This window comes from Anas acuta, chromosome 4, assembly GCF_963932015.1.
Source record: "Anas acuta chromosome 4, bAnaAcu1.1, whole genome shotgun sequence".
Classification (NCBI taxonomy): domain Eukaryota; kingdom Metazoa; phylum Chordata; class Aves; order Anseriformes; family Anatidae; genus Anas; species Anas acuta.
This window is the reverse complement of record NC_088982.1, coordinates 37,249,141-37,274,328: the sequence shown is the minus strand read 5'-3', so window position 1 is coordinate 37,274,328 and position 25,188 is coordinate 37,249,141. Positions and strand designations below refer to the sequence as shown.

The 25,188-nt window shown below is 40.0% G+C and overlaps 1 protein-coding gene across 9 annotated transcripts in view; it reads right to left on the bottom strand.

Moving 5' to 3' along the window:
* The window catches only part of PCDH10 (protocadherin 10), a 39,994-nt gene extending 14,872 nt beyond the window's left edge, over positions 1–25,122 (bottom strand). For 7 of the 9 annotated variants that reach the window (XM_068680735.1, XM_068680737.1, XM_068680739.1 and 4 more), the window contains exons 1-4: positions 21,481–25,122; positions 20,161–20,219; positions 19,481–19,587; positions 10,716–11,045 (exon numbers count right to left, since the gene is read on the bottom strand). In XM_068680735.1, the coding sequence (XP_068536836.1) occupies positions 10,716–11,045; positions 19,481–19,587; positions 20,161–20,219; positions 21,481–24,084 (3,100 nt within the window). In that variant the 5' untranslated portion in view covers positions 24,085–25,122. The remainder of the gene's footprint in view (positions 1–10,715; positions 11,046–19,480; positions 19,588–20,160; positions 20,220–21,480) is intronic. The other 2 variants (XM_068680738.1, XM_068680744.1) reach the window with 2 other exon arrangements.
* Positions 25,123–25,188: the final 66 nt, after the last annotated feature.

Here is a 25,188-nt window from a genome sequence, read left to right as displayed (position 1 = left end):
ATTTCCCTATTCTTAAGATGTTTCTGATCTTTGGTGCCCACGTACTTCTGGAAGTATGCTGACACCACCAGGAGTTCTTTGAACATGTCTTTGTGAATATTTCGGTATGACAAACAGGCTTCTTGATACAATTTTTGACACTTCATGACAGTCATTGAAATGTTTCTTTGGTGCTATTGAGTGCCCTGAGATTTACATTCTACCTGGACTCAGCTGAGTCTCTGGAAAATAAAAAGGAAAAAAAAAAAAAAAAAAAAAGAACTACCCTTCTAAAGAATTGGTATTCAAGTCCCAATTCACTTAAAGGAATGTTTAGCACTATCCTCAGAAATAGGCTTAAGTTTAAGCACTGGCCTTAATCAACATATATATTACTTTAAGTATGTGATTAGGGATTTTCTTTTGAATCAAGTAATGTTTTTTGTCATCAGTGTTCTGTGGCAATAAGATATTTTTATTTTATTTTCTGTGCTAAATGCTGACAAATTTTTTTCACTGCTAGGAACAGCCCAGTGACATAGTACACGTCAGATTTGATTTATCTCTGGTTCCCGTTATTTACTGCCAAAACAATGCTTTTTAGTTACTACAATGCAGTATAGAAAGTGCTAAGGTATATTCTATAATGTACCATAGAGACAACAAAATCAGTTTTTGCACAAGACAGAGTAAGAACAAGAAAGCCTCTCCATCTTTCTACATTATTACAACTGTATTATCTACCTGAAAACACTAAAGATGATACATGACATCACCTTGCAGTCAGAGAATCGTGGAACATTTCATTTTTAAGAATTCTTATAATTATGTGTTGTATTAGGATGGATTAAATAACTCCTAAATTATTTATGATGTATGTCATACAAATTCCCTATGAAGATTCTCCATCAACTCATTCTAATTGCATATGTGTTCTCATAGCAAATTAACTTTCTTCCCAATTCCCTTTAACCTAATAATTTTGGTACTATCCTTAGTAATACCTGTATTTGATTCCTTTTTTAAAAAAAAAAAAAAATAAGATTTGCTTATGTATTTGTATGCAACTATCACTTCTCCTCAAATCTTTTCTCCTTCCTCCATCTTTTTTCAGAACTCAACATTTTATTGTACTCTCCTGAAATCCACACTGAAATGTCTTTAAGCTGACAAGCCTGAAAATGAGCATGTCAGTTTGAGAGTTAAGCAATGCAGAATACACTGAATGTTGACTACAACGAGACTTAGAATTTTCAGTGCACTGGGAAGAAGAAGAGAGATATAACACAGTCCTTCTAAATTGTTCTTAAGTGCCTAAGTTCTCTATAGATTCAAGTGAAAAGCATACATATATAAGTTGCAATTTGGTGGCCTTCAGAGGTGCCTAGATTAATCACATTGAATTGTGCCTGAAATAATTAAGTTTACTTGTTCTGACACTAGGTAATATGCATTACAGTATTAAATCAGCACCATGCACTGTATTCCTATCTAATTTATCTTTGTCATTATGTTTTTTCTACCACCTCTCTTGCCTGGTAGTATTAGGATTTGGCAGGTATATGCCCTCTCTTTTTGTGAACGTTTTATTTCCCATTGAACTAAGCACAGTACTTTACACTGTCTTTCATGAGTAGCACTCAGATTTCAGAGAGTTCTTCCCAGTTTGCCAAGATAATATATTTAAGTACATCATATAAACTTCTTGCAATCCTTTCAAAACTTCTCTTATTCAAAAAGACATATTGGCACAGTTTCTAGCCTTTAATGCAATGTGCCCTTGACTATTCTTTGTTACAATACCACTAGAACAGAATGATTTATGTCCACATTACTAAAACTTCTCAGTCATATATGGGGGCTATATACTCTGATCACATTCAATCTGCTTTCAGGAATGGTCCCTGGCCCTCATTCTCACACACACCATGCCCAGGACTTGTTAGGAAAGAAAGCTAGTAGACACAAGTCAAAGGCACTGCAGAGAGTGCAAGGGTATCAACCATAACATCCCAGTTGGGAAGGATCCTGTTTTAATTCATTAGAAGCAATAAGCCATACTGGACATCAAATATATTGCAAATACAGAACCACAACACTTTATCTCAAGTTGAGCAGAAAAAAGTTATTTCTGCATTTGTTTGTGTGCAAGAATTTTTTCAGATCTCACTCCCTATCAGCACCACCGCTATATGCAACTACATTCAATTGTGACTTAAATGCCAAATTGAAAATAGATGGATGTCAAATTAAAGCACAAATAGGCGACTAAGAAAGTGACAAAGTGACAGAATGTTACTCTGACATAAGATGAATCCACAATATCAGCATCTATAAAATTCCTTATGAATTAAAAAAAAAAAGAAAAAAAGTTGTATTTAAGCAGTTTCATAATAAATCCTTTTCCAGTTCTAAATGTAACCATGATGCTGAAGGTGAAAAAAATAAAGTCAGGGGACTCAACTTACTTACTAAAACAGGAGTCCATGATCCCTATAGTTTCCTTAGTGAATCTAGTCTGCAACCATTTTTTCTAACCAAATCACTCCTGTGAAAACATCATGTAATATAATACCATTTACACATGTAAAAGATTCATGTGTATGCAAGAAATGATTGATTTACTCTTGCAACTCATATATGCACATAATTTTCAGGCAGAACTTAAGAATCAAGTTCACCATGTCCACAATATTTTCTTCAACCAAGAAGGACTATTATCCTATCAAAGAAAGAGATTAAATTATTTTAGCACAGTTTGATTTTTTAGTGAAAACACATTGCTTATTATTCATGATATTTAGTTTTTCCAGCAATTTACTAGCTATAGAAGTTAAAAATTATATTCTGATCGTCCATCTCCTACTTCCTGTCTTACAAGAAGGTACCAAATATGTAATTTTTCACTCTTCTACTTTGCCATACCACGTTTCTAAAACAAATTAAATACATTGACAGGTACTTCCCAGCAGCAGTCATCTTACTGCTCGCCTGAAACTGTGGATTCTCAGTGCCTAGCGTACAAATAGAGCTGTTTACAGGCTTGCCAGAAAAATGGCAACACTGATCCCTATAGTGTGCTTGTTCAAACACGATAGATGCTGTCCCTTCTTTTCCTATTTGTTTCATTCTTTAAATGGTTTTCCCTATTTTTTGTCCTTTGGTCAAGAAAAAATTAGGAAGGGATGCCCTCTAAAATTAAGGCAGTGGAAATGAAAGCAGAAAATTTATTTTGTGCAGGAAAAGAGCGTGAAATAAGAATAATTTCCTCTGCTGCGCTGCCCAAGGAGTTTGTAAGAGAGGAAAGCAGAGAGGAAAAGACTTCTCTGCACACAGAAAAGATCAGAAGTACATTCAATACTCCAACTCCTGACCATCACATTAAGGTCTGTGCATGTAAGAACAACATTTATTCATACTGAAAAGAACTTGCCTATCAAAAATAAATAACTTCAATGCCTCTGAAAAAAATTAACTGCAAACATCTCATTGCTTTCTACAGAAACTCACATCCATAACTGGCTAGATTACTTTTGAGATATGATTTAAATTTGAAAGATGAGAATCTCAAAAATAACTCCTGAAGTTTCAAACAATTTTTCTGCTGGTTTCTCCCATATTCAACGAGTAGGAATCCAGAAAACAGAATTATTTAAAACAAACAAACAAAACAAAAGGCAAACCAAAACACCCACACAAAACAAACTTTCCAGAGATGGCATAACTCACAGCAGACAAAAGCACTCTCAAAATTGATATAAATGAATAAATATTGGACAAGTCTGAGACATACAAGGCTTCTATGTGATCCAATCAGAACCAGCAAATATAGACTTCTACAGCTATTAAAATAAAAAAGTTGGATATATGCATATTTTAGGACAAAACAAATGTACAACTTTCTTTCAGGTAAGTTATTTAAATTCCTTTAACTACTACTACTACAGATGCAAAGAGCTCTACAGTCCTCCTAGATAAAAGATGCTATGTAAACCAAATAAGTACTTCTTTTTTTCAATCAGTGTTTTGAATTACACAGGGAGCTCTAAGACCACAGTTAAATAAAAGGATTTAAGGAAATAGTACTTAAATGTAACAGCTAATACCTGTGCTTTAAAATTAAAAGAATGCTTATTTCTTATTCTTAAATTCATCCTTTTTTTTTTTTGTTTTGTTTTTTTTAAAAAAAGTAATTTATAGGTTTTATTGGGCTACAGCCAAGTTATCTTTGCATATTTATATATTCATTTCTAATTTTGCTTTCTGAATTACCTATTTCTGTTCTATTATTGTTGTAATACCCTGTAAGAGTTCTTCCTTTTGAGTGATAGCTGCAAGAGGAATACATACAGCTGAAGAACGCAAACCAGTCATGAACATAAGATAAAAATGCCTTTCAGAAGTTATGCAATAATCATTGAACAGTGAATCATCTTAAGTGGTTTATTCAAGACCACACAGTGCCTACAATAATGACTAAAAACACATCAGTCCTGCACTCCTTTGATTATATTTTAATTAATATTACCTTTTAAAAGTTTTTTTTTTTTTTTTGTAAACTTTATTTACCTGATAGAGATGCATCTGAACTGGCAAACTTTAGGTGCAAGCGAATAAATCTCTTAGCATTGCAGATAGAGTTATCTGCATAAAAAGTATACAATTAGATTTCTTAGCATTACATGTTGGCTTTTCAACTCAGCCTCCATTTTTGTGAGCAGCTCGGCATGGAGAAAATCTTTCTCATTTGTGCAGAAATGAGAGTTGTACCCTGTCATGCAGATAGATTCCTCAATATAAGATAAGAGTTCCACTGTCTGTAATGGGATATGCAGGAAATTCAGCTTAGCAGGTCAGATTTAAAGTTGAAAGATAAAATTTTAACATTAGTTTTGAAAATGAAACTACTGTTCACAAAGGAACAACTCTTCCACTGTGTACATATCATTTGCTTATTCATACCAATAAGATTTAATTATTTTTTAAAATAATTTGTTTGCTTTTACTAATGTGCATATTTACTTCAAATACGTGGAAACTGAAAAAAGTATTCAAGAAGGGACTAGCAGGCTCACAAGATTATCTGATTTGTATTAGAAATTAAATAGACTAATTTTTAAAAACAAAAATGTAGAAAGGATTGATATTTTTAAAAACTTGTGTTCCATTCAAAATAACTGTTATTTACATTTATGCAAATGCAATGCTATAATGTCTATCACAGCTGTGATTTCCAGCAATAAGATGCAAATAAACAAGAAGAAAATTCTTCTTCCATTATATTAAATGTACAAAATGGTAATTTGCTTAATTTTTTGGGAAACTTTTCCAAAACAGCAAGACTTCTTGCTTAATACATCTTTCATATATTTATGTTAAATAATAGCAGAAAATTATGTTATGTGTCCTGCCACACAGAAATAGTCTTTGTGATCCTAAAGATGTCAAATGCCCCCCCAAAATCTTTACATATGTTTTTTTTATTCCTTTGAAAAACGATCAGGGGATTGTGAGACACTTCTTGCCCTGGTATAAAGACAAGAAAATTTTTCTCCTCTAGTCCTCTATGTCATTTGCTCTAGTTTAATTCAGAGAGATGGATAATGACTGTAAGATAAACCATTCTTTGTGGTATCTCTGTGGTAGATTATTTGAAATAAATTAATGGTCCCATTCCTAAATTCAACTGGGCAAAGACTTTTGAAAGCTTTTTAATTTTATTTGTAAAGCAAGCTGACTTGAATATGACCAGTCGAGCAGATGCCAAAGATTTTGTAGAACCAGAATCTCAGATTACGTCTACACTTTCTACACTTCTGCTGCCAAGCCCAATCTCCCTGATCACGCACAGACCTTCATCGCACCTCTACTGCAGAGTGAAGCAATGGCTATCCAGGCTAAGAAACAGAGACACAGGATGAACACAAGCTTGTGTTTAAATTTTTTGGATGACACAAACAAGACTAATGCAAGTTATTTGTCTCTGTAAACCTAGACCTACGTACATCTATCAAAGGTAGCATAGAGTATCCCTGCAACACAATACAAAATGGTTAGCTGAAGAAGGTGATTTTGTTTCTTCTATTTCACCTTACATAGGCTGCTGGCTTTTTGGGGAAAGGATCAGTTTTTAATTCTCTCTCTCTCCCCGTCATACCTAACATGATAGTATCCTGATTCATACATAAAATACACTGATGGTGTTGGCATCATTGATGCTGTAGTTATTACCATGACAATTTTCTCGTTTCAGCAGTGAATGCAAAGATGCTTCCATGTACGTAGGAAATATTGCAGAGTTGATTAGGGGGCTACTTTGGAACACAACTGTTATTCCACAGTATCTCCTGGCATGGATGCTATTATCCTGCGCAGTAAATTGTGCCTTTATGTAGCTTATTTTAACTTGCTTACAAAGTCAATTAATCTATGCCACAGTAATTTCTAGAGCAAAATAAACATTTATACATATACAGTTAAAGTATTATGGCAGTATCTGAATATTTTCATATATTAAAAAATCCTAACCTCTTAGTAGGAAGAAAATTACATTAAAAAATGTCAGTGCATAGCTTTTAGGAAAGCTCTAAAATATTATTAAAAAAATACATGTCTAGAACAATCCACAATAACAGGGGGGAAAAAAAAAGAACACAGGAAAATAATTTAAAAGCTACTTATCGACCAACACACCAGTGAGATGAATAAAATGGTGCTAATCATACTATTCCCACCTGAGGGTCTTTCCCAAAGTAATAAATGACCTAAGTATTCAATGACCTAAGCCTCAAAAAAAAAACAAACAAGCAGACCTCTTGCTTGCCTCTTTTCCACTATGATGCCCTTTATTTGTCCCCCATAACCATGAGTTTGACAGATTACTCTAGCATTTCTGCCAAATGAATATCAACTTATCAAATGTGTATTATCTTCCCATTTCATGACATGTTTGCTCCTCAGTTGCTGTGCTGCTCTTTTTTAACTGAAAATGGAGATGCCTAGCTTAACTTCTCTGCATTCATTCATTCTCCTGTTTAATTCATGTCCCTATCATAGCTTGTCTAAATTAATTAGTGCTAAGCTTTTGATATGGCTTTGCACGGAAATATTTTCAGTATTTTCACCATTATGCTATGTATTTCTACGGAATGAATACACTGGCTAAAGCAACATAGTGGTACGGTTTGTGTAATGGTTTTATAATAGTTTATCTTAGTGTATTTTCAGTTCAATTCCTTTTTACAAGTTGACAATTCATTCCTACTTGCTAGCTCTGTACGTCGGGGGACATTTTTCAGGGGCTCGTTCCATGGTCTTTTTTCTCAAGAAGAGGTCAAATTTCTCATTGCCATCCTTGTTTGTGTTTTCTAAAGCTGAGCATTGAAGGTGCCCATCAGAACACAGTGCAAGAATCTTCAGGCAAATGCAACCTTGAGCAAACAGGCTTGTAATGGGGCGGGCAGTGAGAGATCTATGTCGAGCTATCAGTTCACATCTGTACCCGCTGCACTCATGGCACAGCTCAAACTAATAAGTCCTCTCAGCTATTCCTCTGTACCGACGTTGTTGTGCAGCTTCCATTTACAGAACAAGCTAATTCAGAAGCTCGTGCTTCACTGAATTATGTGGACATACATAGTCTATTAGAGACCTGATTGACCTAAATCATTTTATGTCATCTGCAAATACTGTCCTTTTTATGTTCATTTCCTTTTCTAGAAAATTAATGCTTTAAAGTCCATGGATCTCCATACAGATGCTAGGAGAACTCTGTCTCTGCTAAAGTGTCCCATTTATCCTTATGAATTTTTTCTGTCTCTCAGACACACAGAATTTGGTAATGCTTTCCCTGCAACAACACTTGCTTACTTTAGTAGCTTCTACTACACAGAAGCTAGGCTAAAGGCTTTTTTTTTTTTTTTTGACAGTTCAGATATGCTATATTGATTAATTCTCACCCACTCTGTCAAAATTCTAATAGACTGACGATCTTTCTGTGCTGTTTTCCTGGACAGATGCCAGCTACCTTGTTCTTAAAACCCCACAGTCACAATTTTTTGTCTTTTTTTTTGCGTTTCTTACCAGTCTCAAATTTACAACTTTTTTCTAGTACTTTCTAAAAATATGTCACTAGCTTTTGTTAAACACTGATTATTAAAGAAACATATAAACCCTTGGCTTCTTCCTATTATTTTTTTCATCGACATCCTCTTTCAGGATGCAATCTTGCACATTTAGTTGAAAAGGTTACCTGGGATGGGCAGCTTCCTAAAAATGCCTTTCTTTCTTTCTCCCTGTTTCTCTCCCTCCTCCTGTGAAGACAAATTCAAAGAAACAGTCTAGTCTCTCTGCAACATTCCTGTCCTAACCAACTGTGGCTTGAGAGACCCACCAATTCTCTCCTAAACTTCTTATATTTGACATCCTAAAGCTTGTCTGTATATAATTTCCTGACTTTCACTACTTGCTCTAAGAAGTTCCTCACCTTTCTTATTATCCATCCTAAAATTTACTGGCTAGAACATCTGGTCTTTACAGATCATTTTAATTAATACCTTTTCCAGTTTGAATAGCTTTTGAGCCATTCAATATACTTTTCCCTCTTTGCTGTCATTTTCTTTTACGTACAGCTGTTTTCATACATGCTGAAACTTTTTATACAGCATTTTTGCTGAACACGAGGGTTTTGTTTCATACATTTTAATCGCTTATTTGAAAAAATTGTTCTACTGACAAACTGTTTTGATACAATCTTTTTTGTTAAGAAGTTGAATTTAAATGTTATTAAAGTTGTAGTGAGTCAGTGGCTCAACTAAAGTTCCTTCCTGTTCCTTCCCCTTACACATTCCTCTTGCCTTATTCATTGAACACATTGTTAATAATGAATTATTTACTCACTGCTACAACTGTTAGGCTCATTTTATTTGTTTTTCTCCTGTTATTCTTTATATAATTTCAATCTAAAATTTTACTAAAGAAACTATTCATTAACGGAAAATAAAGAAATATTACTCTGTTTTCTGGCAGTTTCTGCTTCAAGGTCCAAAGAAAAAAAGGCAAAATTAAATCTGGATTCTCAAATGTGGATTATCTAATACCACTCATTTATATTGTTTATATTAAACATTTTACCTCCTATTCTTCATGTACTTATACCAGGAAAGCATAAAATGTCCATATGTAAACACATTCAACAAAACTACTTATGTTAGCTGAGCAAAATTTCAAATCCCTATAGAATGAATAAGAAAATCATTATTACATGATGTCACCAGATATAATCACTATTGTAATGTACATACTGCATCAGAACTCTGTTGTTGTTGGACCATAACTGCTGTAAAACCTTATTTTTTTTTTTTTTTAACTGATGTGTTAGATATGAAATCAGTATTGCTAAGTTACAGCTTAGACCAGTTAGGTAAAGATAGAGATATGAGTTGTTACATCGTAGCTATGCGAAACTTCATATGGGTCTTCAGAGTATGACCAGATGATCGACACTTGGTATTTCAGCTGACTGCCTTAGGACATTTTTTTTAGTTGCTGTTATTTTTTTTGTTTTGTTTTAGGAATGGCTTCCACATCTCACAATTGTTATCCTAATTTAAAAGCTTTCAGTAAAGCAAATCTGAAGACTGAAATGGTAAGAAGACCTCTCTGAAAGACTGAAATTCCCAGACAGAGCTAATTAAGATGAAAGAACTGTGTTGCCTGTGCTGAGAATGATCTGTAGTGAAGATCTTCATACACCAAAACTGCCAGTGCAGTACCTTTCAGAACTGATAAATACTTTATAAAAATAAATAAATGAATACCATTCATTGATTTTTTCCCCCCGATCTGCTGTCCTTAAAGACTTCTGACGCTTTGAAAAGAGTTAGAAGTGCAATGTCAATGTCTTTGGCTTATTTGGATGAGATAAGCATCAAGATAAATTCTTGAAGTCAAGAAGATTACAGTCTCTAATAAAATACAGAAGGCTGCTAAATAGAAAGACCTATTAGATCAACATAGTACTCAAGAGTTCTACATCTGTCTGACTCTACAAAATTACAAGTCTTTTTGAGATCTATGGCACTCATGTCACCAAACCACAGTCAAAAGTTGACTGAAGAGGTAAGATTTTGGAACAAGACAGGAGGCACTGAGGAAAACTGACAGAAGTTGACATTACATAGGCTGAAAGATGATCAGATGGAAGGCAAAAAGTTTTATCTTCTTCCTTCCAAACCCCTAATGTTAACTATCTAAATAGTTAGTTTAAAATAATGATCATCAAGGTACTGATCAATATAAAAGATAAGAGGAAAAAATAATGAGAAGCTCCTAGTACAGTTGAAAGGAAAAACAAACAAACAAACAAACAAACAAAAGTATTTGTCTTAATTTTCTTTCTTAAAAAAATGTTACCCTGTCTATGTTTAAAGCACCTAACCATGAAAAAATTGGAAATAATACAGTAGAAAACAAATTTGAGTAACTCCCCCACTAATGCTATCATCTGATGCTTTTGTTGTTGACCGTCATGTCATAATAACAAGAATAGAGGTCTTGTCTTTTTTAAAAAAGCATTGAATGATGCCTTCCTCAGTGGTGCCTGACTCCAAGGGAAGCCATTTTTCCCCACTGCTCTAAAATTGTGTTCGTATTATTCCTATTATGAATAGCAGAAAGAGCCAATTTTTATTCCCGCAAAGGGAACACTTTCATACAGCCTTGTGAATAGTACTTACTCAAATATGGTGGTTTGTAAGGCGCTCGTGTATTAGACAGCAGTCCATCCAACTCCTTCCTCTCCAGAGTGTTGTGAAGGGCCTTCTCTTTGCCGAAGGTGGAGAAGGACCTTTCTGCCCCCGGCTGGGCTTCTGGTGTTTCAAACACTTCAGTGTCTGGAACGGAGTCCATGCCAGGTACGTGCAGATTGCTGCGGTAATCTGCAGCTTGGCGTCCATCAGATGGGACAAAGGAAGGCATCCAGCACCGATCTGAGTGGCCCAGTGCTTTACATTCCTCTGTGCAATTGGAGAAGAGATCCATGCCTGCAAGCATGAAAGAAAAAGAAACTACAGATATAAGCCTCAGCATCATGAACAGCTGCTGACAGATAAGAAAGACTATGCTGAGAAAAAAGATTAATCTCCTAAGAACTTCTTCTACTACCTTCATGTCAACCAAAAAATCGGATTGTCCAGTCTTCAGAAGTCAATGATACTACTGAGTAAGTGTAAATAAATGCTAGAACGTCACACATATGCGCGCACACACACAGACAGAAGGTATGACAAAGAAGGGTACTGATGGTTCTAGCTCATAAAACAGCTTGCCGATCTTACTTTTTAGAAACTATTTCAGTAAGGATTGGTTGGCAACGTCTGCATTTCCAGACAATGTTTCCAGTCAAAAATACACATTTAAGAAGTGAAGGAATTGTTTTTGCATAAACTTATCTCTAACCAAAGAAATGAAATGACACGATTGAGGAATCACAGATTTCATTTATGAAAGTGAAATATTTGTAAGTCTTACAAAGGAACTAGCCGTGCATGTGTGCACGCAGACAGAACCTATTGGTATGAAAAGCAGATCTTATAGAGTAGGAATCCAGCTTTTAAGTGATCAAGATGGCTCACTAAATCAATCATTACATCATTCTTTTGGAGAGAGTGTTCAGCAGTCCTTACTATCTAGTCATCCAAGTAATGGGATGGAATCCTATAGTAAATAACTCTAATTAGCAGTACAAAGGTAGCTGTAGTCCAATGTGACATGGCTGTGGATACTATCGACAAAATTGTTAATGTTTCCCCTATATCAGCAAACACCTGTCCCTGCCAACACAAAACTGTTTGCTTACAAATCCTTTAATGCTATTAAGATTTCAATGACAAGCTATGCTTCCATTGATTATCTTAAGAACAGCAGTCCAAAAGAATATTTCCTGACAGTGATTCACGGAGTTGTTGGATTACACTTGTTTTGAGAGGAATGGTGTATGAAATCACAGGCATAGAGGAAAATAAATACTAAGGTCTCCAAGTTGTTATTCAACACCATAAAAAAAAGCAGTACGGCAAAGAAATATCCTTTTCTTGTACTTATAAAGATTCCTTCGTGTCTTAGAATAGATATATGTCAAAACTGAACTAGATGTTACAAACATTGCATTTACAGGCATTCCGTTAGAATTTGAAGAAAAAAAAAAGACAACTTGCAAGAGAAATAGTAAAAAATATTGAAAAGCTGTAATAAGATTCATGCATTGTAGCTCATTCACCCGCCAACGTTGTGAAAGACTTGGTTAGCTCAATCTCCAGTGCGAGCTTTAGTATTAAGAATGCTACCACTGTTTTGAACTATAATTTGATTTATATTAGTAATATTTCTGTGTGATTTCACACTACACAAAACAATCTCTTCAGCAAGACTCTTTCTGAGCTATCAACAAGTGCTTGAGATCTAAAGGCAGTCGTTTAAGCAGACAAAAATAAAAGGGGAAAAAAATAAGAAAAAAAGCTTTTTACCTCAGATTAATCTCCCTTTATGACTTTTAAATTTTAAATTAAGTCATATACAATGCTAGGTCCAGCTTCGATTAGAACCTTGCATTGATAATTGGCATGCACAAGTCTGAAAATAAATTACTGATCAGTGAACTGTTGAAGAATGCAAACGTGAACTGTAGATACGATTAAGGAATCAGATGAAAATCATCATGCAAGGTGTACAAATTGTATGGTTCTAAATTCTGTAATCGTAGCAGCTAACGACTGAAAAGAAAGGTTTCCTGGAAAGAAATGAACACATTGCCATGTCTATAAAACAATGTGCATATGTGCACATGTGTATCTTATATACAGAAGCATTTGAATAAAAATCTCTCTTATGCAAGAAAAGACATACTCTAGAATTCAAACTTCTTTGCTGTTTAGCACATTTGTTCTCGCTCTTTTTTTTTTTTCCTCCAGATTTCCTAGCAAAGATACATGTAAACAAGAAATAACCCTGCTTCTAAAAGGGAACTGATTACAGTTGCATTTTGTTAACAGTGTACCAATGACCATACTCTTTCAACAGTTTATCAAAGAGAGCAGAAGAAAGACAGAAAAAATTATGGATAAATACTAAACTGCGTTCTTTTGTCAGTGGGGAGAAAGATATTATAGTAACATTGTATTTAAGACATATTCAAAGATAGATTCTTTTATCTACTTGTGGATTTTTATTTCCTCTGGAAAATTAACCTCCATTTTACTATTTTGTTTTCACATCAGCTGCTAAACCGCAAAATGTCTCTATCCAAAAATTAATTTTTAGTTCCTTTTCAAATACTGCTTCCCTAAGACAGTGCGCCGAATAGTATTATGTAACAGCATATAAGGGAAATGTGACAGCCTCCTTAAATCAGGATTTTGAATAAACAAAGTAACGAATGTAGGAGATACCAACTGAAAGCTTGCATGACAAATCCACCCCCCCAAGAAGCTGAGAACTTCTAAAAGAAAAATATAACAAAAAAAAAAAAAATCCAAATTTCAACATCCACTGCTAACAAGTAGCTAGAAAGTTTGATTACCATGCAAACAGCTGTTCAGAAAGGACTGAGTTGGGTATTACTCCTACTTGAATCAGTCACAGAGTTCCCTAAAAGGTTAATGGGCGCAGAACTAAGCCTTTGGCTTTAATATTTCAACAGAAAATAAATTCAGATTATCAGTCTAGTTTGGGAATCCCTGGGCACCTATGTATATTTACATTGACTATGATACGAGCTATTCTTCCTCCACTTTTTTCCTGTGGGTTATACTATAGATTTCTCTGTTTTTAGTTGAAAAGCATTAAAAATGGGGTGGGTGGCAGGGCAGGAAAGGCTGTTCACTAGATTCCAGGAAGGAAGAGTATATCATGCTACATGACGTAAGAAATTCAACACAGAACTCCTTTATTCACCAAGAATCATATTCTTGATTTATAACAAAAATAAATGTTCAGCAATATGACACTTCTATCTCATCTCCCTCATAAATCTGCTTATGTATATAGTCTGAAGTAAACTATCCATCATAATTGCAAATCCACATTAATGAAAAACCCTTTATATTTTCCACTTAGTTATCATATTAGACCTTGCATGTAGATAAACAGATTTTAAAGGTGGCTCTGAATTATGAATTTCAGATGTTCTTTGCAGATACAAATAGATAGTACAGGGCACCAAAGAACCAAAAAATGATAAGCATTGAGTTATTCCAAATACAGTATACATATAAAAGCTCATAGCAAAGGTCAAGTCTTATCTGGATAGGCCAGTGGGCAATATGAGCTTTTGCACAACCTAACTTTGCAGATTTTGAAGGAAAAAGAGCCCCTGCCCTTTCCTCAAAGGAAACAAAAAACTAAGAAAGGAGTCAAATAAGTTGCATATCTGCATCTGAATTTCCTGACCTCAGGTGCTTTGAATACTACTTGGTAGCATTCCCTTTCTAAAGCATAGTCCAAGTTTGCTTCCTTTTTGTATTTCAAAAGGAGAAAATCAAATTTTTTTTTTTTGCGTGCATGAATTCTACTTGATTTGAAAGACAATTTAAGATCAAAGCGAAAATTAAGCCTAAAACCATTTTAAATAATTTATCATTTCTTAATGTAATTAAGAGAGAAGAGCCATATACCAAGCCTTTAGAGTAATGATTGAACATGTTCATATATACATTGTTGTGTAAACAATGTAATAAAAAGAAAAACAAAAAAGCAAAATATTTTAATGTTTTTGTAGTATTTTTATCAAGAGGTTTTTTTTTTTTTTTTTTTCCCAATGTGTACCTTTCTTTCGTCTTTCCTCATGAATTTGACTTTTCCTTAGAATTAAATGGCATTTGTTGCTTTTTCTGTAGTAACTTTCTAAGGATTGGATGGCAAATAGATGTGATGTAGGGAACCAGAACTCCTTTTTGGAGCTCCCTTACCATCTCGGCTACTCATTTGGTTAGATTACCCTTGAGCAAGTTAGTCATTTCCCTGTGATTCATGTTTTCCGTCTGTAAATAAGGATAATGATTTTAACCTCCTTTGTGGAAGACTTTATCTACTGAAGAAATGGACTTCACGAAACAGAATTATATCATTCTTTCTTGCTAAGTAATTGGTGTGCTGCCTTGGATAAAACTGACTTCATCTGCGTGAGAACATGAAAAAAAAAAAAAAAAAAGACTTAAACATCTTCAATATTCAGCTCTTCCAAATCTCAGCTTGAAAGCCCTATCTGGTCTATTGAGATGTGAACATTATTAAGCATGCAGCTGAAGGAAATAAGGGGAAAAAAAAAAAAAAAACAAAAAAAAAAACTCAGTTCAAGTCAAAGCACTATTATAAGCCATTTTAATGTTCACTCTTACTTTATCCAAGATAGACTGTTAGCCCAAGTGATCTTCAAAACAGGATTTAGCTGTCACTCTGCTTAGGCTCAGAAGGAACACTGTTTTTTTCCCCTCTGTCCCTTTATCACCAAAATTCTCCTTGCGACTTCTCAAATCCTTGTCCCTATGAACAGTGAAATATCATAACTATTCTACATCCCAGCAATAACGCCTCTTGGGGTTTACTAAATCTGAATTGGTGTGAGGTAATGTTTCACCCTGTGCCTGCATGTTAGACCACTATCAATTCCCTTCATAAATTTCAATAGCGGAAATCTGATCTTAGCTCTCAGGCAGTCACCAATACATACTGTCCAGTGCAGTACCGAAACAAGTAGATTGTAAAAAAGTTGATGCATTTTATAATATGTGATTTACAGTATGTGTATTTTGCTTCACGTCTCAGATACTCCTTCCTGCAGTACATCTGAGAAATCATGCCAATTCAGTGAAGACAGCGAAACAAAGGTAATATTGTAAAGAACTCTGCATGTTCAGCGTGAGAAAACTGAGTAGCTAGTGACCAACCATACAAAATAAGTTGATGGCGTGAGTCCAAATCTTACAGGACAGGTGTCTAATCACACAGTTTAAACATACACACACACACAGAGTACTAATTGGCACCCAAGTCAGCAGTTTCACAAGGGAGGCCAAGAATTTAATCAACCATGGGAAATAAACTAACTTCATGCTTAGAAATGACTCCTACAGAACATGACTGAAATACAGTGTGTTAATAATAGGTAGTAGTGTTGCATTTGTTCTACAACAAAATAACAGCTTTTGTCTCAACAATTTTCAGCCAGAGAAGAAGAACATGAGTAATTATAACACCCATTTTGGATTTGTGAAACCCCTCCCTCCATCTACCAAAAACTTCCTGTGTGACCTTAGGAAGGCCATTTTCCGAAAGACTCAGATCCTTACCACCCTCAGTGAAATAATCACTCAATCAGTAAATATTAGGCTCTTGAACACTTTTGAGTATCTTGCCATTCTCTGCTAAATGCAGATGACAGTCCTTTCCTGGTTCATTGATAGTGAGATAGATAAGAATGCAGATAACAATAATGCATTCAGGTGCTACCTTAATGGGAACAATATGAATCCCTCACATACTTTCCAGAAACCATGATTAAATCACTACCAAGAAAATATATACATTGTTAAAAGATGAACCAGAATCTTATTTGAAAACACAGTGGGACATTTTATGACACACAGAACAGCTTAGTTCAGAATTTTTGCAAAATAATTGTGGAGGAGAACTCTATGACACTCTGCTAGATTTTCATCCTGCATGATTACCTTCCCAACTAATAACTCACCACAACTTTGACAGCCAGCTAGCCTAGCAATGGACTCCTACAGAATAGCTATGTGTGTGCCAAAGGATTCTTCACCGGTGACAGTAACAAAAGTCATGCACAGAAAAGGAAAAAAAGATGTTTTGCAAGCAAAACATGTTGCTGACTAAAACTGGTAGGGAGGAAGTATTATTTTTCAATGAGAATGTTTGACTAAACATTTTCAGACACAAATACAATGCTTTTGAAAACAAATATGAGTCTGCATGGTATCAGGTAATATCTTAGGAAAAAAAAAAAAAGCATTATCAACAACTGTGTTTTCCTTTAATAATTTAGATAGAATTGATTCTAAAGCACTAGAGTAACTGAGAAACTGAGAAGGCATTCCCTCAGACATTTCCTCTAGTAATTCAAAATCAAACAAGATTTATGCTCATTTTTTTCATAAAATTAATCACAAAAAGCTAATAGCAAGAGTGATGTCTTTATATCAAAATATCTTGTCATCACTTTGGTCAAAGGGAGCTTTCTTTGTACTGTGATAGCACGATTGAGCCCAAAACTTTGAGAAAATCTGTATTATACATTAGTAGGAAATGATAGCAATTTCTTTAGAGAATTGTATTTAAATATTTATTGGGAACCAGCATTTTAAAAACTGCTCATGCAAATTACCCTGAAAGCACAGCACCAATATATTAAATTGGAAGTTCTGCGTGTTTGAGGTTTCAGCTCAAAATTGTTACTTGTGAGCTGACCAAACCTAACTGTCAGCACTCATTACCTCATCTGCAATCATAATTTACATTACAGAAGTTCATAAATCACATCAGACCACTGAGTGATTTGAAAATATTTTGAAACTGTAGTTTTGCCTCTAATTCAGTAAAATAGAAATAAGAAAAATAAGGAATTTACCCAGTTAAGAACTAACATCAAGTTTGACAACAGTCCCAGTGTTCTTATCTGAAATAGACTACTTGTAAAACTGGGAGAAAGAATAGAGAGCAGAGGCACAACAATAACAGCACTGGATGCATCTAAAAGAAAATAGCTTTCAGTTTATGTGCAACTATATGATTATATTCCCACCGTCAGTCAAACCCAGCCCCTTCTGCAGATGTTTATTCTTTTCTCTCCTGTTTGGTTATTATGGTTCATTATGCTGAGGGACTAAACTGATTGAAATGTTCATTGAGATGACTGCTGCAGTAAAATGCGTAAAAGAAAAAAAAAGGAATGCGGGGAGGGCAGGAGGAGAGGGAGCTTTTTATAACTCAGTAGCACTGATTGCTGCATCAGAAACAGTGCAAAAGAATGGGTGGGGGGAGGCTAAATACATGGCTTTTTAAGACAACAATAAATCATACGCCATATATAGGCCAAAAATGAAAGAGGCTCTGTGTTCAGATGTAAACTTCTGGCAAGACCTGGTTTGTTGTCAGGTTCCCAGACACAAAATAGACACTCTGTTCACTTAGCATGAAGCCCTGCAAGAAGCAGGGAGCTCCGGAGACTCTTGGCTCTTCTCGAGTCTCATTAGGTCTGCATATTAATGACTTGCAGCAATATAAAGGGGCCCTGTAGCAGCCTCCTCTTCCCCTGGTTCCTGGGTTTCCCATCATTAAGGGGACAGTGACTATAGCAGCAGGAACATAGAGGATATTAACAGCACACAAGAGATGCTGCACTGCTATGACAGCACAGTCCCTTGCCCTGAAATCTTTTAAAATGGAGTTTGGGAAAAATAAAATAAAATATAAAAATAAAACAAAAATATAAAAATAAAAATAGAAGAGTGGAGAAACTCATGCAGTCTTTTGTATGACATACTTGTAGCAAATCCTAATACATGACAAGGCATAGACAAAACAAGGGGAGAGAAATCACTTCACTGATTCAAAGCATACCAGACCTTTGGAAACTGCAGTAGGGAGGAAAGCAAAAGCATTTCTGGATAAAATGCAGTGTGGGAGTGAGAATGAATTCTAATGCACAGACTCTAAACAATGTCCCTTTCAAAGGAAAACTGACAGTACGAGAGCAAAGACAGCAAGCCATAAGCCTAGGAATAACACTGCAATGTATATGTTTTCTAGGTGATTCGTATCATGGCTATATCGTAGGCTTTCAAAGCATTTATTTGCTTTGCTAGGGCTGAAAGAGATATGCTTAAAAATACCTTAGCCTTATTAACATGGAGGTCACTTACACTATATGGTCTGTTAATTTGAATTGAAAAACAGTCCTCTAAAAATGCTAAGGTATTACCCATTCAGAACACCCAATGCGTCTCCACTGATCCCCAGCAAAAATCCTCACAGTCTGGCTGTCATTCAGTCACTGGGCTCATTCTTTGCCTTGCCTTGGGAACTCCCCCTGCACTTCACACTGCTGTGAAGTGTCTACTAAACAAAGTTGCCTAGTGCTTTGAAATCCTGCAACTCTATTGTTGGGAAAAAAATGCACTAGAAAACATACTGATAACTTTGCTTTAATGTGGAGGAAGTTTTGCTACAGCCACTAATGCAGAGTAACATGCCAACCTCCCCCTGCCCCCAGACCAAAACAATAAAATAAGTTTTGCCCCTTGAATGCATGGCATTCAAAATTGTCTCCTTGTGTAGGTTACCATAGTGGCAAGCTGGCTTAAACCCAGCCTTCCATGCAATATGCTTACATTATTTTATGAAGGTCTTATATTCCTACAGGTAACTGCTCTTTCTAGTCTCCCTACTTAAAGATCGACTATTTCCACTGTCTTATCAGACTTACCAGAGGATTGACCTCGATTAGTGGCATCATGATCACTGTCTCCTTGCTCACTGTCTCCATGACCACTGTCCTTAGAGCTTACTATGTCTGCTTCCTGGAATGCAGAACTAGACACAGAAACATCCTTACATTAGAATAAACATGAAAGAGGAAGTCATAAAACATTCTTCTGCCATCACATGGCCAAACATGGTGCTGCATTCACCCACTCCTGCCTTGCTGCACTGCTTCTGCAGAGGCACTCTGTCCACCACAAACAAAACTTGTGTTTTCAGACATTGCTAGTCTAGCTGAAAGGGACAGCAGGCATTAGCACTCTGCATGTTTTTCATGTAATCAGTATAATTAATTTGGTATCATTTACATAAGCTGGATAGCTAAATTATCACTCAGAGAGGCCAGTGTTATCTGGTACACCCTGCAGAAGGATTCATAAGTATTTAAAGCACGTTTTAGGCTAATACACGAAATGAGATTTTGTTCTCTTTTCAGATGATTTTGAAAAGAGTTCAGAAAAGCCGTAATTCAGACTCATTTAGTTGATAGCATTTTTTTAATGTGTCTACATACATCCGTTTCCCCACTGCTTTGCTACTATTTTACATCTGCAGTAAACACATCTCTGCATCCCATTCACACTTGCTAAAGCATGCATTATGAAAACACAATTAAGCTCATACCTGTTTACCCGTCGGGGTCTGTCAACTAGATAACTGAGCTCAGCACGCTGATGTTTTGTCTAGGAAAAAGAAAATATTAGGAAATATTTGATCTCTTGATACTTCTGTAGCCAGCATCAGAAAATATAGAAGAGCAGCTCACCATATTCACTATAAATGGTAATGTTTAACTGCAAGTAGGCCTACACAATCTGCTTCTAGGACGTAAGGAGAGAAACCCACCAGCCCTCGCCTCTTCTTCACACATATGGGAAAGCACGAGGTATTTTTTTCCCTGAGTTCTTTGAGACAAGATTCACACATGTCTTCTCACAGTGCATGCTGTCAAGCATCACAAGGACTCCCACAAAATCAGCGCAACTATTTCTAGACTTGTGTACTGCTTGCTCTGAGCAAAACTTATTGGAATCTAGTTTTTGGTCTGTTTTTAATTCCAGCATATAAAAATAGGCAGAGACAGTTTAGTTGTTGCACACTAGGGGAGAAAATAAATCAAGATACCCTCAGGTCCTCAAAAAGGCAAGAGGAGACAGAGTTTTACACACATTTCAACGAAAAGTCCACTTTAAAAGCCAACACTAGACATTTTATTTCAATATGTAGTCAGCCTTAGAAAACATCATTCAAACTACCTCTGCCAGACTGGACAGCATTGAGGTTACAGTATTCACATTAAGAGAGAGAGTGTTTTCATTAGGACACAAGCAGAGGGGTACCAAGGGTGTGTATGAGCTAGCTGAGTAAATGATTACCAGGGGAGTTATGATACGGCATATGCTTTGATGGAGATTCTCTACACGCTAGGCAACACAGCACAGAGAACAAGCTTAACAAGAGGGAACTTTAAATCTGCATGTAACTTGACAGAAACTCCTTCTCAGCTGCCTTTCTTTGTGAGTTCAGCTTTAGGTTATAAAGAGCTGTTCAGGCAGAGGGAAGAAAAGTCAAGGAGTAAACTCTAGCTCACAAATCCCTTAAAGTTCCTGCTAACTGCAGAGATTGTAATTCTCCCCAGAGGAGGGGGTTTCCTTTGGCAGAAGAGGTTTGGGAAAGGGTTTGGAAAGACTAAAAGTGCAGTCCCCATATTTCTCCCTGTGGTTATTCCCGGTGTTATCAGAGAAGCACAGCCCCCTGCAAAGCACCACCGAGCCCCCGGCCAGGAGAGGACCCCTGGACGTGAGGGCAGAGGGCGGGCAGATGAGGTGCAACCCCCCCCCCGAAAAAAAAAAAAAAAAGCGAGGACAGAGGAAGGGCCCGGGGGGGGAAGGAATTGCGTCGGTGGAAGGGAGCGGTACGGGGACGGGCCCTCTCCCCCCTTACCTCGCTGGAGAGGATGCTGCCGTTGGAGATGATGTCGGGCTGCTGGTCGGCATAGCCGGTGACGATGGCCCCGCAGGGGTTGTGCTCGGCGTCGGTGCTGCGGGAGGGGCTGCAGGGCTTGAGGAACATCAGGTCGGTCTTGGCGGACTCGGGGGTGAGGCAGACCTGGTAGCAGTAGTTCTGGTTGTGGTGGTGGGAGCCGAAGCTGCCCGCCTCCTCGGCCGGCACCTGCGCCGGGTTGCTGGGCACGTTGGAGCTCTGCACCAGCATGATGTCCGACTTGCTGAGCTTCTTCTTGCGGGCCCGCGCCTGGCGGCTGCAGCAGGGGCAGCAGCAGCAGCAGCCCAGGCAGCAGTCGCTGGCCAGGCAGGTGTAGATGTTGAGCTTCTTCTCCTTCTGGCAGCGCACGGCCAGCACGATCATGGCCAGCAGGAAGACGAAGGACACGGAGCCCAGCGCGATGATGAGGATGAGGGTGAGGTCGAGCGACGCGTCCCCCCCGGAGCGGCTGGGACGGTGCTCGCCGCCTGCCCCGCCGCCCCCCGCGCCCGCCCCGGCTCCCTGCCCGCCGCCGCCGCCGCCTCCGCCGGGCCGCTCGGCCGCGCCGTCCACCAGCACCACCTGGATGGCGGCGGTGGAGGAGAGCGGCGGCTGCCCGTGGTCGCGCACCTCGACGAGCAGCTCGTAGGGGCGCTGCGGGTCGCGCTTGGCCGGCACCCTGCGCGCCGTGCGGAGCTCGCCGCTGCGCCAGTCCATGCGGAAGAGGCTGGCCTCGTTGCCCCGCGCGATGCTGTAGGTGAGGCGAGCGTTGTCGCCGTCGTCGGCGTCCACGGCGGCCACCCGGCTCACCAGGTAGCCCGGCTCGGCGCCGCGGGGCAGCAGCTCCCTCGCCGGGGTGCCGTTACGGCCCGGCACGGGGCTGACGATGGCGGGCGCGTTGTCGTTCTGGTCCACCACCACGATGTTGACGGTGGCGTTGGCGGCCAGCGGGCGCGGCTCCTCGCCGGCGTCGCGGGCCTCCACCTGGAAGCTGAACTCCTTGAGCTGCTCATAGTCGAAGGAGCGCAGCGCGTAGAGGAAGCCGTTCTCGGCGTTGATGGAGACGTAGGTGAAGACGGACATGCCCTGGATCTGGCTCTCCAGGATGGAGTAGGCGAGCCGCGCGTTGGCGCCCTGGTCGCGGTCGGTGGCGCTGACGGCGTAGATGTAGGCGCCGGGCACGTTGTTCTCGCTGACGAAGACCTGGTAGACGGGCTGCGAGAAGCGCGGCGCGTTGTCGTTCACGTCGCTCACCCGCACCTGGATGGACTTGCTGGTGCTGAGCGGCGGCCGGCCGCCGTCCCGAGCCACCACCGTCAGCGTGTAGGCGTCGCCGCCCGGCTGCTCGCGGTCGAGCGGCCCCTCGGTGACGATGGTGTAGTAGTTCTTGAAGGAGCTCTTGAGGCGGAAGGGCGCGTCGCCCTGCAGCAGCTCGCACTGCACCTGCCCGTTCTCCTCCGAGTCGCGGTCCGACACGCTGAAGAGGGCCACCACGGTGCCCGGCGCCGCCGCCTCGCTCACCGCCTCCTTGACGGTGGAGAAGCTGATCTCGGGCGCGTTGTCGTTGGCGTCCAGCACCCGCACCAGCACCTTGCAGTGCGCCGGCACGGCGTTGGGCCCCAGGTCCTTGGCTTGCACGTACACCTGGTACACGCTGCTCTCCTCGTAGTCCAGCTCGCCGCTCACCTCCAGCCGCCCGGTGCGCGGCGCGATGCCGAAGAGCTCCCGGGCGCGGGCCGAGATGTGGCTGCTGAAGGAATAGATGACCTCGCCGTTCTGCCCCTCGTCGGGGTCGCTGGCGTTGAGCTGCAGCACCAGGGTGCCGGGAGGCGAGTTCTCGGGCAGCGACACGGTGTAGACGGGCTGCTCGAAGGCGGGGACGTTGTCGTTGGAGTCCAGCACCCGCACGGTGAGCAGGGCGGTGCCGGTGCGCTGCTGGGGCTGCCCGCCGTCCACCGCCGTCAGCACGTAGCGGTGCACGGCTTGCTGCTCGCGGTCCAGCGGCTGGTCCAGCACCAGCTCGGCGAAGCGGTTGCCGTCGCCCTGCGTCTGCACGTCGAGGGAGAAGTAGCTGTTGGGGGTGATCTCGTAGGTGCGCAGCGAGTTGGTGCCCACGTCGGGGTCGAAGGCGCTCTCCAGGGGGAAGCGGGTGCCCGGCGTGGCGCTCTCCGAGATCTCCACCGTGAGGTCGGGCTCCGGGAAGGAGGGCGGGTTGTCGTTGATGTCCAGCACCTCGATCTCCACCCGGAACAGCTCCAGGGGGTTCTCCAGGAAGACCTCCAGGTGCAGCAGGCAGGAGGGGCTCTGCTTGCAGATCTGCTCCCGGTCGATCTTCTCGTTCACGTAGAGCACCCCGGTCTCCAGGTTGAGCTCCAGGTAAGGGCTGCGGGAGTTGGGCGCCGTCTGGAAGCGGCGAGCCGAAAGTTTTGTAATGTCCAAGCCCAGGTCCTCGGCGATATTTCCCACGAACGTGCCATGCTCCTGCTCCTCCTGCACCGTGTAATGGAGCTGGCAAAGGGCCCCCTCCACCATCCAGAGCAAGGCGAGGAGGAATAGCACGACCATCTCCAAGCGGGGAAAGAGAGCCCCCCTCCCCGACACCACCTCTTCCTCCTCTTCCGAAAACCACCACCTCCTCCTCCTCCTCCGAAAGCACACAGCGCAGTGTGTGCGCCTTTGCCTGTGTGTCTGTGTGTGTGAGTGTGTCTGTGCGTGTCCGCGCCTCCGAGCGTGCGGGGAGAGAGAGAGAGAGAGAGAGAGAGAGAGGGATCGGGGGAGGGGGGAAAGAAAAGGGGGGCTTGGTTTGGGGGGGGATACGCTAGGTATTATTTCTTCTGATTCATGTTAAGATCTTTTTCTCCCCCATCTCCCTCCTATTTGTTACGAGTATTATTGTTTCACACGCTGACCAAATGAAGAAGGCAGGCGTCCCCACTTCATCTGTGATCTTCGGAATAAACAGCCAACTAATAATAGCTATTAGCTGGCTGTATCTATAGATAAACAGTAGCCCGCTTTTATTTATTCCGAGAGTCTTGGCACTGCACCGCGGCAGCAGCAGCGGCGGCGGAGGCAGCAGCAGCAGCAAATCCCAAGGAGGAAATTTTTATATTTCAAGATTGTCCTCGGTTTGTCTTCCTGGTGGGAGCTGGAGGGGTAGATGCTGCTGGAAGAGCCGGTGGACATGCCCTCTCGAGATGCAAGAAAAAGGCAGGAAGCCGCGAAATTAAAAAAATAAAATAAAATAAAAAATTAAAACCCGCAAAAAAAGATTTCAGATCAAAAAAGGCAGAGAACAGCTTCGCTACCCAAAACTTTCATTCCCTGATTTCTCGGGGATCTCCTCTTTTTATTTAGAGGTCTTAGATTTTTCTCTCTTCTATCAACAGTCTCTCGTTTTCTTCTTTTATTGCTATCATTACGCTCATCATCATCACCATCACCCTGCTATTTTACGGATGTGCCGGTCAGTTTTTTTCCTCCTCTCTCGCTGCTTTTGCGTCTAACCCCTCTCTGTCTGTCTCTCTGTCTCTGCTTGCTGCTGCTGCCGCCGCCGCTCTCCTCCCGTCCCGGCTCCGTCCCCGTCCCCGGCTCCTCTGATCTCTGCCGGCAGTTTCTGAGCCGGCAGCGCTCGGCTCCGCTGTTTTTGCGCAGCGCCCGGCTCCTGCC